At 42.5% G+C, this 15,030-nt stretch overlaps 1 protein-coding gene across 1 annotated transcript in view; it reads left to right on the top strand.

The window, feature by feature from the left end:
• Tnn (tenascin N) overlaps positions 1 to 15,030 on the top strand; it is a 64,502-nt gene that overhangs the window by 22,408 nt on the left and 27,064 nt on the right. Inside the window, exons 8-13 of the mRNA XM_052737341.1 lie at positions 735 to 998; positions 3,428 to 3,691; positions 5,463 to 5,726; positions 9,887 to 10,150; positions 12,863 to 13,126; positions 14,183 to 14,446. Coding sequence (XP_052593301.1) covers positions 735 to 998; positions 3,428 to 3,691; positions 5,463 to 5,726; positions 9,887 to 10,150; positions 12,863 to 13,126; positions 14,183 to 14,446 — 1,584 coding nt within the window. The remainder of the gene's footprint in view (positions 1 to 734; positions 999 to 3,427; positions 3,692 to 5,462; positions 5,727 to 9,886; positions 10,151 to 12,862; positions 13,127 to 14,182; positions 14,447 to 15,030) is intronic.

Genomic DNA, 15,030 nt, shown 5'->3' with positions numbered 1-15,030 from the left:
TGGGCTGTTGGAATGAAGCGTGGACTTGTGAATTTGTGTGCACGTGGTACCACAGGTTGGGGGTCTGAGATGAGACACTACAACCGGAATGCGGAGATTCGTGATACTGGGGGTGGAGTGGGGGTGTAGAGATAGATCAGGCAGTAGAGTACCTGCTGCACCATCTGAGTCTGATCCTTAGCCCCTGGGTGAAAAGCTGGACGTGGTAGCACACACTTGTAATTCCAGCACTGGGCAAGCAGACAGGTGGATCCCTGGGGCTCACGGGCCGGCCAGCCTAGCCCAGTCAACAAGCCTCAGGACTGACAGACGTACAATTGCATAGTAGTAATGCTTTTATCAGACTCCGTGGATCTGTGTAGAGGGTCTGCTTATGGAAATATCTGTGATGATACTTTCAGAGTTCTCATCGGTGAAGTAGCCCTTGATAAAATGATAAATTAGGTATCCCAACAGTGTGGCAGGTGTTTAATTGGCTGTCTTGATGTGCCATATGTTACTATGAAGATATTGTTCCTTCTACATTTTAGGGAGCCAAAAGCCAAGGAAAGATGTTAAGTGTATAGCTAGCCTGACTTTGAAATTGAGACTCAGAAACTGCATTCTCCCTTGACTCCCAGCAGACTTGGTGTGGTAACCCATCACCTGCTGATTGTTCTGGGAGATAAAAAGCAGGACAATGGGGATGTGCCTTCCACTGCTACAGCTTAAACTTTCAAACATTTTCTTTTCAGACATTGACAGCCCCAAAAACTTGGTGACTGACCAGGTAACAGAAAACACTCTTAGTGTCTCCTGGGACCCTGTTCAGGCCAACATTGACAGGTACATAGTGAGCTACACCTCTGCTGATGGAGAGACCAGGGAGGTGCCGGTGTCTAAGGAGAAGAGCAGCACTGTCCTGACAGGCCTGAGGCCAGGCATGGAGTACAAGGTCCATGTGTGGGCCCAGAAGGGGACCCAGGAGAGCAGGAAGGCCAACACCAAGGCCCCCACAGGTGAGGGAGCATGCATTACCTCTGTGCCATTGCTAAGCTTCTAAGATGTCTAGGTTGATTTTTCTTTCTCTGACCTTGGCAGTCAGGATGGTTTCATTGATTAGAGGTGATAGTGCTCCCTAGCAAATTGTATGCCTCCTTCTCTCAGAGTGCAAGTCTCCTATTGTAGTCTCCAAACTGTGGTCTTTAAAGACTGATGCTTATTGCTCACACCTCCACCCTTCTTCTGCCTGTGTCCCTTATTTGTTATTAAGGATAAACGTTTCACTTTGGCAAGAAGCAAATATGAAGGAAGCGTAAATAACTGTCATCCCGAGAGAGTCGGACTTGTAGGTCGCGTGCTACAAACAGCTTCCTCCTTTTAAAAATTCCTCACTTGTTTAAACCCTTCCAATGAAGTTTGTTCCTGTTTCTGCCCTTCGGATGAATGTTTTAGGCAGAAATAATTGCAGTGTTTTGTTATCTAAAAATAAGCCAGTGTCTAGTCCCCCCAGTGTTGATTTTGTTAGTAATGAAAATGTCCGTTTCCATGTAAGAGTCCATCCTTCATTTGCCGTTAGCTGTTTGCATGCTCACTGCCTGCCACGGGCAGGGGCATTGCTCAGCTTCTCTTCTGTCTTCCTCCCAGTACTTGGAGTCCTGCTCTTTCAGCTGGCTAACTACAAATTTTTCCATCCTGACTCGTTACCTCTTTTCCCTCCTAATCCCCTAGCACACTTCCTCTAATGGTTGGTTGACCAAGGTTGGCCAGCTGAGGATCTGATGGAATCATCTCATACCTCTAGGTAGTCTCCCAGAACAGCTCTTGAAAGAACCCCCAGGCACAACCCACTTGCTCAACTGATATGTAGTCTATGAGAACCACACACACATCCTATGTCCCTTCAAATAACACAGAGTCCGTGTGAAATGCTGAAGTCCCTCTTGTTCTGTGTGAGAGCTGCCAGCCATTTTCTCGTGGATGTGGTATTTTAGCCACATGTCATACACCAGCTCATTGCTCCCCATGCTTTAGAAAGAGTTTCTCAATCTCATCACTTTTGACATTTGAGCAGGACACTCCTTTGTTTCAGGTGTGTGTGTGTGTGTGTGTGTGTGTGTGTGTGTGTGTGTGTGTGTGTGTTGAAGGATGTTTAGCACACCCGTGTCCCCCTCCCCTATACTGAGTTGTGGCAATCAGCATGTCTTAGGCATTGCTAATCACCCCTGCTGAGATCTTTTGCTCCCTAGCCAACACAATAAGCTCTACCAGGGATCCTGGTGAAACATATTGAGTTCAGACCTCACCCAAGGTACACAGTCTTTTTAAATAATTCCATTCTCTAAGTCCTAGCATACTGGCCTTTCCAACTTCCTTAACAGTCTGGACATGGTTGGTCAGCCAAGGATCCTAAAACTGTTGATCCTGCCTTACTTGTGGGAAGTAGAAATTAGATACCAATTTTCTTGTGGCCATAGCCCAAAGCAACACTTGAAGTAGACTCTTTGTGCAAATGACCTTAGGAAAATGACTTTTGCAATGAACTGTTTGGAAGAAGGAAATATTACTAGTTTATTGATAAAATGTATTTTTATTACTTTCTGCTATGTAGTATGGAGGAAAATAATCTCTTGGATTTATAAAGTGTCAATGAATTGATTTTATCATTAATAATGATGGTTGAAATATTGGGCATCTACTCAGTGCTAAGAGCAGTCATAAAATGTTATTAACTCATATGATGTAACACTATGATGTAAAAATCTACAAGATATAAATTAATATCTCTCTTCTCCTGTTTTTTGTTTCCTCTGTGGAAGAAGTTGAGGGACAAGGGCTGGAATGCCCTTGGTTACATTTTGAATCTCATATTGATAAACATTGTTTTTATTTTAGTGGATAGAGCTAATCACACACACACACACACACACACACACACACACACACACACACACACACACCCCACACACCAAAAAAAAATTCCATTTTACAAATGCAGAATACAGTGAAGCAACTTGCCCAAGTAATAAAACAAAGTTAATAATTGATGAAAGTGATGCATATGTTGAAGATTAGTTCCTGAAAGAACCAGAATTCGACATGGCAGTCTGTACATAATTTTAGAGGTGAGGAAGAAGAGCTTAGAGACAAGGCTGAGGCTGGCCGATGGCAGAGCTGGGATGAAGTTTAGTCTACTGACTGGACTCAGCTCTGCCTCTTAAGGTAGAACCCAGTCCCTTTGGATACACTGCTCATTCCACTGTCCTGTGCTGCCCCCTTGAGGCTCTGAGTTCAGCTGTGGGGACAAGGTCTCTGTCCATGAAGCATTGGAAATGCACATAAGGTATGGGGGAACCTTAAGGACTGGAAACTCTCCCAGCCAAGGCCAAATGGTCTCATTCTTTGGTGTCTGTGACTAGTATCTATTGATCAGCTCTTTTCCTTTTAGATATTGATGGTCCCAAAAACCTGGTGACTGACCAGGTGACAGAGACCACTCTCAGTGTGTCCTGGGAGCCAGTGGAGGCTGACATCGATAGGTACATGGTGCGCTACACTTCTGTTGATGGAGAGACTAGGGAGGTTCCTGTGTCAAAGGAGAAGAGCAGCACTGTCCTGACGGGCCTGAGGCCAGGTGTGGAGTACAAGGTTGATGTGTGGGCCCAGAAGGGAGCCCAGGATAGCAGGAAGGCCAACACCAAGGCCCCCACAGGTATGAACATTGTGGATTGAGGCTGTGACATGTTTCATGGTAAGCCTTAGAGGGGGGACACTTGCTATTCCTTCTCTAGTCTTGGAAGAAACCAATGACTGTAGAGGACAGAGTGGCAGGCTTTTGTCATATGCCCCACACCATCCCCGCACACCCTTTACACTTAATCCAGAAATACAGATCTCATATTTTGGTCTTAAGAAGATTAATGATTGCTCAAATCTATACACTGTTCTTCTAATTGTGTGTTTCCCTCACTGTCAGTCACTGAATTATTACATCTTGAAGATGAAATGGCATAAAGAAAGCATATGCTTTAGGATCTGGGAGCCAAGTGCTTTAGGGAAATAGCTTTTGCTGGGATATTCTTGGAACGGGAGGATTTATTGTTCTGTTAGTGAGTAGATCCTCTTTTGAGGACTATGTGTTCCATTTTGACAATCATAGACTTGCAGTCATGCATAACAGCAGTGGATAATTTTAAGGCTTTCCCATTCTTTCATTTGCAAAGAATAGCCTTATTAAGACGTGTTTACGTATAAAATTCAGTCTTCAGAGTATACAGCTCAGCATTTACTATTACATAGTCACACAATTGCCCAACTATTAGCCTGCATGTTTAGAAGATTTTAATCACAATAAGGAACGTGATATGCATTACCAGTTATTGCCTATCCTCATTCCCTCCCCACAGGTAGCAACTGCTAACTATTTTAGATTTGTCTGTTCTGGACAGTTCTAATACATGGATTAATACAGCATGTGGCATTTTGTGGTTTACTTCTTTCATAAAACATAGTTTTCAGGTTCATCTGTATTATAATATATATTGATACCTATTTTTATTAAAATTAATATTTGCTTGTATGGATATACACATTTATTTGCCAGTTTGTCTTTGTAGCTATTTGGTTTGTTTTCATGTTTGGACTATCATGAATAATGATACTGGGACATTCATTTCTCTTAGGTAGATGTATTAGAACTGAATTGTTAATCCTATATATTTAATTTTTAAGTTCCTGCCAAACTAATCTCCAAAGTGGTTGTGCCCTTTTACATACCCACAAGCAAAAACAAGAGTAATTTTTTTCATTTACTTGGCCCTGAGAAGAATTTGTTGTGTTGGTAGAGCAGGAAACCATGTTTCCATTCACAGTTGAGAATCCTCAATCTACTGGAGTACATTATTTTTGCAGTTCACATAGTTAGTGGGTAATTCATAGGGTTTGATTCATAAAATACTCATGGGCTACTGCAGCATCTTATCATGCACGTATTTAGGATCTACTTTCATAGGTGAGGAGACTGAGGTTTAGCTAACTGCTGAGGTCTCTGAGGCCACTGGGCTGGGACTGCAACCCAGCCTCTCGAATTCTGAGTATGTTACTGTTTTCACTGTCCTGGGCTACTGCCTTGAGGACTCAAGTAGTTGTGGGGACAAGGTCTCTGTCCACGAATCAACTAAACGCCAGTATAGGAGATGGGATAAGTGTAAGAATAGGAACGTTCAGCCAAGGCTTAATGATGCCTGATGTGTGCGTGTGTGTGTGTGTGTGTGTGTGTGTGTGTGTGTGTGTGTGTGTGTGTGTGTATGTGCGCGTGTGTGTGTGTGTGCCTGTGTTTAGACAAAATCTTTTTGAATAGCCTATATTAATCTCAAATTCACAATCTCATGATTCCCTGCCCCAGCCTTCTGAGTAACAGGACTGTAGAATTGAGCTACCACACTCAATTTTCTAGTGGTTATTGATCAAGCTTTTCCTTTTAGATATTGATAGCCCTAAAAACCTGGTGACTGAGCAGGTGACAGAGAACACTGCCACTGTGTCCTGGGACCCAGTAGAGGCTGACATTGACAGATACGTGGTGCGTTACACCTCTGCTGACGGAGAGACCAGGGAGCTCCTTGTTGGGAAGGAGGAGAGGAGCACCATCCTGACAGGCATGAGACCAGGTGTGGAGTATCAGGTCGACGTGTGGGCCCAGAAAGGGACACGGGAGAGCAGGAAGACCAGCACTAAAGCCCCCACAGGTAATGGACATTGTTCTTTGAGACTGTAACTGATATCATCCTATGCAAATGGGGGGGTGGTGGTCACGTTTGGGTTTCTTTCACTGCTACTGGCCCAAATCAATGATTTGGAGAGAATCAGGATGGCAGGACATTGTCATACAGCTTGCAGTATCTCTCAGTGCTGGTAACACATTCTCTCTCTTTTTTTGAAATAATAAAAAGGGTTTAATTAAAAAATATTCTGGTAGGAAGGAGGTGATGGGCATCATCCTTAAGCAATGCATGATTAGAATGTTTTCAACTTTCTGCTACTGACAGCCACCATGGTGTGAGTCTGTGAAGTTCAGTTCCAGGGCACAATGCGTTTCTGAGCTACAGAGGTATCTCAGGCTTGCATGATGTTGGGCCAGTGAATAGGGCAGATGCCACACATCTTGTGATATAATCCATGTGGCAGGAAGCAAACATTAAATGATTCTTCAACATTGAAAAAAATTCAATAAATGTTACTTCTTTTTTATTATCATTTTTTATTAATTACATTTTTCATTTATTTTGCATCCTGGCAGCAGTTTCCCCCTCCCTCCTCTTCTTTCGTTTCCTCCCCTCTCCCCTCTCCCTCTCCCCCATCCACTCCTCCTGTTTCTATTGAGAAAGGAGCAGGCCTCCCATGGGTGTCCACAAAGCATGGCATATCAAGTTGAAGTAGGACTAAGCTCCTCACTTTGTATTAAGGCTGGGCTAGGCAACCCAGTATGGTGAATAGGTTCCCAAAAGCCAGCTCAAGCATTAGGGACAGGCCTTGATCCCACTGCTAGGAGTCCCACAAGTAGATCAAGCTACACAAGTGCCACACATATATAGAGGGCCTAGGTCGGTCCCATGCAGGCTCCCTAGCTGTCAGTCCAGATTCTGTGATCTCCTATCAGCCCAAGTTAGCTGTTTCTGTGGGTCCCTTGTGATGACCTTGACCCCCCTGGCTCCTACAATCCTTCCTCCCTCTCTTCAACAAGATTCCCTGGAGCTTGGCCCAGTGCTTGGCTATGGATCTCATTTGTTTCCATCAGTTACTAGATGAAGGCTCTCTGATGACAATTAGGGTATTCACCAATCTGATTATAAGAGACGGCTAGTTCAGACACCCTCTACACTATTGCTAGGAGTCTTAGCTGGGGTCATCCTGCAGATTCCTGGGAATTTCCCTGGCACCAGGTTTCTCCCTGATCCTGAAATGCCTTGCCACATCAAGATATCTCTTTTATTACTCTTTCTCTCTCCATCCCACCCCCAACCCACCCAACCTGATCCCTCATGATCCCATCACCCCTCCTTCTACCCTTAGTTTACCCAGGAGATCTTTTCTATTTCCCCTTCCCAGGGAAATCCATGTGTCCCTCTTTGGGCTCTCCTTGTTACCTAAACTCTCTGGCATTGTGGATTGTAGCATGGTTATCCTTTACAGTTAATATCCACTTATGAGTGAATACATACCATGTTTGTCTTTCTAGGTCTGGGTTACCTAACTCAGGGTGATTTTTTTTCTAGTTCCATCCATTTGCCTACAAATTTCATGATGTCATTGTTTTTTACTGTTGAGTAATACTCCATTGTGTAAATGTACCACATTTTTAAAAATCCATTTTTTGGGTTAAGGGGGAATCTAGGTTGTTTCCAGGTTCTGGTTATTATGAATAATACTGCTATGAACATAGTTGAGCAAGTGTCCTTGTGGTATAATTGCAACCTTTGGGTATATGCCTAAGATTGGTATAGCTAGGTCTTGAGGTGGATTGATTCCCAATTTTCTGAGAAACTGCCATATTGATTCCCAAGTGGCTGTACAAGTTTGTGCTCCCATCAGTAGTGAGGAGTGTTCCCCTTATTTCACATCCTCTCCAACATAAGCTGACCTAGTGGCTTTGATCTTAGCCATTATGACAGGTGTAAGATGATATCTCAGAGTTGTTTTGATTTGCATTTCCCTAATGGCTAAGAATGTTGAACAATTCTTTAAGTGCATCTTGGCCATTTGAGATTCTTCTGTTGAGAATTCTGTTTAGCTCTGTAGCCCATTTTTTAAGTGGATTATTTGGTACTTGATGTCTAGTTTCTTGAATTCTTTATATGTTTTAGAGATCGGCCTTCTGTCAGATATGGAGTTGATGAAGATCTTTTCCCATTCTGTAGGCTGTTGTTTTGTCTTATTGATAATGTCCTTTGCCTTACAGAAGTTTCTCAGTTTCAGGAGGTCCCATTTATTTATTGTTGATCTCAGTGTCTATGCTACTGGCCTAATATTCAGTAAGTGGCCTCCTGTGTCAATGCATTCAAAGTTACTTCCTACTTTCTTTTCTATCAGGTCCATTGTAACTGAATTTATGTTGAGGTCTTTGATCCACTTGGACTTGAGTTTTGTGCAGGCTGATAGATAGGGATCTATTTGCAATCTTCTACCTGCTGACATCCAGTTACACCAGCACCATTTGTTGAAGATGCTTTCTTTCTTCCATGGTATAATTTTGGCTTCTTTGTCAAAAAACCAGGTGTTCATAGGGACACATTATCTCTTAATGAGGACCTCATATGCAGCCTTATACTTCAGCCTCATAGAGATTGGTGGTGAGCTCAGTAATACAGTCCTGTGTAGCATGAACGAGTCCCTGGGTGTGATCTCTGGCATGAAAGTAAAAGGACCAATGGTGGTGGGTGACTTCTCCCCAGTGTTCTTCCAACTGTGTATCAATATCAAAATATTTTTCTTAGTGAAGTGACAGAAAGGAGATATATATGTTAGAGTCTGTGAGGTAAGTACTCCAGGAAAATGACTTTCTCTGTGATCACTTTGGAGTAAGGAGAGAATGTTACTTTCTTAGTGGTAAATCCCCTTCTGAGGATTGTACCATTGGTATTTCACATGACATTTGGTAATTGTAAGGCCTTTTCATCTCTGCTCACACATTTGGTAAGAACAGCCATATTAAGAGACATTTACATATTGAAATGCACCCTTTAAAATGTGCACTTCAGTGATTTCAGTGTGCTCACAGTCCTGTAACTATTGTAGTCTATTACTGCAGTCTCTTATCATTGCCAAAAGGAGCAGAGCTCAAGTTCACATCCATCGCCAGCACTTTCCAACCCCGCTGCCTCCAAGTCTGTTAACAACTGCTGTCTGTCTTTATAGAGTTCTCTGTTCTGGACACTCTTTATACGTGGATTTATAATCTGTGTGCCTCTGAGGAGATGCCTTTCATTTTCCAGGTTTATTTGTGCTATAACATGTATCAGTTTGCAAATTAATATTTCTCAGTACATGTCAGCGCACTTGCTTTTCAGTTTCTCAGTTGTTTGACATTTGGATTATTTTAACTTTTCAGAGTCTGTTATGAATAATGTTATTGGACATTTGTATATAAATATTTTTGTGTGTATGATGCTGAGGATCCAAACTAGGGCCTGGGACATGCTAGGCCAGTGCTTCACTGTATTCCCACCTTTCTGTGCACAAGGTTTTTGCATACATCTGCCATCATTTTTCTTAGTTGTACAAGGAAGAGTGGAACTGCAGGATCGTTTGGTCGTTCTAACTTTAACTTATTAGGAAAACAGTGCAATAGGACTCTACACGTCCACTAGCAATGTTTTGTCCTCAGAGTGTTTGCTGACTTGGCAGAGCAGGAGTCAATGTCTCCACCTCACATTTGAGAATCCCCCGATTCTGTGAAGTGAGTGGTTTCCATAAGTCACATGGCTGATATCACATGGATTTGATTTCAGAAATACTCATGCAATACTGAAGTATCTTATAATTTATTAACCTCAGCTCACATTTACAAAATGAGGAAAGTAGGCAGGTACCAGTTGCCCAGGCTGATGGCAGAGCTGGGATGAAGTTTGGTCTACTGACTGGAACCTAAGGTGCTTCCTGGCCCTCAGCTCTGCCTCTTAAGGTAGAACCCAGTCCCTTTGGATACACTGCTCATTCCACTGTCCTGTGCTGCCTCCTTGAGGCTCTGAGTTCAGCTGTGGGGACAAGGTCTCTCTGTCCATGAAGCATTGGAAATGCACATAAGGTATGGGGGAACCTTAAGGACTGGAAACTCTCCCAGCCAAGGCCAAATGGTCTCATTCTTTGGTGTCTGTGACTAGTATCTATTGATCAGCTCTTTTCCTTTTAGATATTGATGGTCCCAAAAACCTGGTGACTGACCAGGTGACAGAGACCACTCTCAGTGTGTCCTGGGAGCCAGTGGAGGCTGACATTGATAGGTACATGGTGCGCTACACTTCTGTTGATGGAGAGACCAGGGAGGTTCCTGTGTCAAAGGAGAAGAGCAGTACTGTCCTGACAGGCCTGAGGCCAGGTGTGGAGTACAAGGTTGATGTGTGGGCCCAGAAGGGAGCCCAGGATAGCAGGAAGGCCAACACCAAGGCCCCCACAGGTATGAACATTGTGGATTGAGGCTGTGACATGTTTCATGGTAAGCCTTAGAGGGGGGACACTTGCTATTCCTTCTCTAGTCTTGGAAGAAACTAATGACTGTAGAGGACAGAGTGACAGGCTTTTGTCATACTATCCACAGCATCCTTCCATGCTATTTAACACATTGGTTCAAAAGAAGGACCTCATATTCTCTTCTTCATTTGTCTCCTAAAGGTTAGTGATGATTGGCACGTCCACCCACTGTTTATCAAAATAGGTGTTTCCTTTGTGGTCAGTTTCTTTCTTGAAAAGAAACAGTATTGCTAGAATCTGTAAGTTATATACTTTATTGAAATGAATGGATTTTTCTGTGCTCACTTTGGGACAGGGGAGGACACTGCTTTCTTAGAAAAGAACCCCTCTTGAGTACTGTGTTTTCTACTCTGAATATCCTGTGACTAATTATATACAAGGACAGTTGATAATTCTAAGGCTTTTCCATCTGTGTTTCCTCTTCAACAAGAACAACCTTCCCAAGATGCATTTTCACACTAAAATTCACCCTCTTGAAGAGTCCAGTTCAAGGGATTTAGCATGTTCTTGACATATTCACAGAGCTGCACAACTGCTACCACTGTTTCAGTGACATCATCGGCAAAAGGAGCCTCATATCCATCACCAGCAACTTCCTAGTCTCTTTCCCTGCAGCCTTAAGTAGCAAGTACTCTCTGTTTCCTTAGGTTTCTTTGCTCTGGACAGTTCTTTTTAAATGAAAGTATATTTTTGCTACTTCTTGAGAATTTCATAATACACACAATGTATTTTGATCATTCCCCACTCTTCCCCCTAACTCATCCCAGATGCAACCCTCACTCCCCCGCTCCTCTCAACTTTGGATTGTTGTCTCCTCCTCCTCCTCCTTCATAATCCACCAAATCAATTTCTACTGCCCACATACTCATAGGTCTGGGGCCGTCCATAGTTGACCTAGCCACACCCTTAAAGACCCTTTCCTAGAACCCATCAACTGTCAATAACTCCTCAACTGGGCTTCAGGTTCCATGAGCCTATTTCCTGTTCAGGCTGGAATGTTGAGAATGTTGACTGTCTTCATGTTATGCAGCCACTCACAGCCACACGGTTATAGTGGTCTTGTTGTGTCCAGAAAACACTGTTTCTGTTCAGGTCCTCTCCAACTTCTGACTCTTACAGTCTTTCTGTCCCTTCTTCCTTAATGGCTCCCAAGCCAGGGTGTGTAAGATATAGAAGTCACATTTTGGCTGAGCACTACACAGGCATTTATTCTCTGTACTGTGACCAGTTGTGACTGTCTACATCAACGTCTGTCCATATGCAAAGAAACTTCTCTGATTAGGCTGAACATTTGTTATACATGAATTCATACATAATGTGGCATTTAGTGATTTACTTTTTTCATTAAATAGTATTCCTCAGGATCTTCTGCATTGTAGCATTAATCCATTCTTAATTTTGGTAGTGGGTATTTCATTGTATGGCTATATAACATTTTGTTTATCTATTTGTCAGTTGTGAAAATGTGAATTGTTTCCTTTTCTACTCTTGTGAATAATGATGCCACAGCATTTGTGTGCTAGTTTGTTTTCAAATACATATACATAGGATTAGAATTTCTGGATCATTTTCTTCTTTTGTCCTTTGTTTTTCAGTATATCATATATGCCAGTATATTGATATAGTGTTTATACTACTTTATATACCCACTAGGAATAAATAAGGGCTTTTTTCCTTTCCTCAGAGGAATTTGTTGAGTTGATAGTACCCCCCTGTTTTATAATTAAAACAAAAACAAAAACAAAACAAAAATCACAAAACCCTCAAATCCAGTGAAATCTTCGATTTCTATAAGCCATGTAGATACATGATGAAGGTGGGATTTGACTCATGAGGTATTCATGGAATATTGACCTACCTTATAACCTAGTTCAAGTTCCACACTTATGGAAAAGGAAACTGAGACACACTCAGAGCAGCTGAGCTGTCTAAGTTCATAGCTGGTCAATGGCAGAACTGGGATGAGATTATTTACTGACTATAACCTAATGTATTTTCCGTCCTTCAGCTATTCTTCTGGGGTTGGGACTAGAGCACAAGCCCTCTAACTCTGGATATGGTGGCCATTCCATTGTCCCCTGTAGCAAGCTTTCTTGTTGGACTATCTTTGGGACTCCAGCCCGCAAATAATGCCTCAGAGACTTACTATTAATTATGAAAGTTTGGCCTTAGCTTAGGCTTTTCCCCAACAAGCTCTTATAACTTAATTAGCTCATATTTTTTAAATCTACATTCTGTCACAGGCTTGGTTACCTCTTCTTAGTATGGCATATCTAACTTGCTCCAAGTCTGATGGCAAAATTGCTTGCCTAGATTCCTCCTCCACTTCCCTTCCTCTTTTCCCCTGGAATTCCTACCTATCTCTCCTGCCTAGCTATTGGCCATTTAGCTCTTTATTAAACCAATCAGAAGGTATCTTAGGCAGAGACATGTCTTTACAGTGTAAACAAATATTCCACAACAATCCTGTTCTTCCTCTTTGAGGACCCAAGAGTCCAATTATGGTTTGTTTCTGTCTGTGAAAACTGAAAATACGCATATGACATGGGACCTAAGAACAGGAAACTCAGCCTAAACAAAATGGTTTCTATTTTTGGTGTCTATTCTAGTGTTTATTGACTAGCACTTTTCTTTTCAGATATTGATAGTCCCAAAAACCTGGTGACCAACCAGGTGACAGAGACCACTCTCAGTGTCTCCTGGGACCCAGTACAGGCTGACATTGACAGGTATGTGGTGCGTTACACCTCTGCTGATGGAGAATCCAAAGAATTTCTGATTGGGAAGGAACAGAGGAGCACTGTCTTGTCAGGCCTGAGGCCAGGTGTGGAGTACAAGGTTGAAGTGTGGGCCCAGAAAGGAGCCCGGGAGAGCAAGAAAGCCAACACTGAAGCTCACACAGGTAATGAACACCCCAGTTTAGAGGGATGACGGCTGTCGTGACAAGTTTAGGGGAAGTCAAATTTTAATTTTTTCCTCTGATACAGATGATTATTGATGATTTTTGAAATGATGGGTTATTTCTTCCATAATCAACTTCCCACATCATCCCTTACCTCCTTTCAACTGGTTTCCTTGTGTGCCAGACTTTCCAATCAGCCTCCAAACTGGCCGACTGTGTGTACAGTTCCACTTCCAGGTGCATGGATCTTTTCCTAGAGATGTTGTTTTTGGGGTCTTTGTGAAGGATGCCAGAAAATTAAAAAAAAATTAAATTTTACTTTAAGATTCTAGATTTTAGGTCTGCTGTTGCAAGTAAAAGTTTGCTTTTCAACATCTAAGTCATATTTTAATTAAAAAATAAATTTGTCACTAGAAATGATAAGTCCTATGAGAGGTCTTTACTGTCATGCTAATGGACACAAACTTGTTTGTTCTTTTTTGTTGCAAAACCTTGATATTCCTTACCAAATGAGTAAGAAATCCGTTTTGTCAAACTTCTCGAGGAAGACATACCCTAGATTTTCAGATTCTGGTTAGTTGGGTTTCTACTTGAATAGGGCAGCATTCCTGGGAAGAGGTGTGCACACATGAAGCAGAAATAAAAGACAAATAACAGACACTAAATGAGCAAACCCCCACCCAAATGGGAGTGTATGAGATGGAAAACCACAGAAAATTAAAACTCTCACCAGTCAACATGGCTAGCAATTTCTGTACCCTGGGCCTGTTAATGGTGCATATTGATTTATTGTCATCGTCATCATCATCATCATCATCACTTTCATCATCATAGTGTGTGTGTGTGTGTGTGTGTGTGTGTGTGTGTTTGTGTATGTGTAGGCACACAGGCCATGACACATGTGTGGAGGTCAGTGGATAATTTTCTAGAATTAGTCCTCTCCTTCTCCATTTCCATCTGTTTGGGGATCACACTCAGGCTGCCGCACTTCTGGTCAAGAGCCTTTACTGACTTGCTGACCCAATAGCACATACTGACTAAGACTTTTCCTTGTAGACATTGACAGTCCCAAAAACCTGGTGACCAATCAGGTGACAGAAAATACAGCCACCATCTCCTGGGACCCGGTGCAGGCTGATATTGACAGGTACATGGTGCGCTACACATCTGCTGATGGAGAGACCAGGGAGATTCCAGTGAGGAAGGAGAAGAGCAGCACAGTCCTCACAGGCCTGAGACCGGGTGTGGAGTACACCGTCCAAGTATGGGCTCAGAAGGGGGCCCGGGAGAGCAAGAAGGCCAGAACCAAGGCCCCCACAGGTAATGGACGTTATTCCTTGGGAGTGTCAAGCCTGCCCTGGAAGATCAGGCATCCTTTTCCTTTTCTTACATGGATGTGAAATAGGTGGTAAGGGATGAGCACACTGGGTTAATAAATAGAGGTTCATCTACTGCTGCTGAATGATGACTCTGGTGTTTTGGGGTCTGTGACCTCGGAGACCGGATTGTTTTAGGAGGGCATCTCAATCTGCTTCCTCTGACATGCAGAGTGCCTGTCAGAGACAAGGTAAAATTGTAAACAACAAAAGGTTTTTTGGTTTATAGTTGTAGAGTCTGTAAAGTCCAAGATAAGAGTTTCAGTGTCTGTTGACCTTTGTCCTGTATCCTAACACACATAGACAAATGAACAGATGTAAGACAAAGACAAGGCAGGAAGGTCTACCTTAAGCTTAGACCTGAGCTGACTTGTCTGCTCCTGTGGAATGACATTAATCCTTTCATGAGAGCAGACCTAATTACGAACTAATCATCTCTCAAAAGTTCTACTTCTTAAAACTTTACTGAGGGTTTTGATGTACATAAAAGAAAGAAAGAAAGAAAGAAAGAAAGAAAGAAAGAAAGAA

Source organism: Peromyscus californicus, unplaced genomic scaffold, assembly GCF_007827085.1.
Source record: "Peromyscus californicus insignis strain IS unplaced genomic scaffold, ASM782708v3 Scaffold_14__1_contigs__length_90479793_seg_2, whole genome shotgun sequence".
NCBI lineage: Eukaryota > Metazoa > Chordata > Mammalia > Rodentia > Cricetidae > Peromyscus > Peromyscus californicus.
This window is presented reverse-complemented; position numbering and strand designations above follow the sequence as displayed.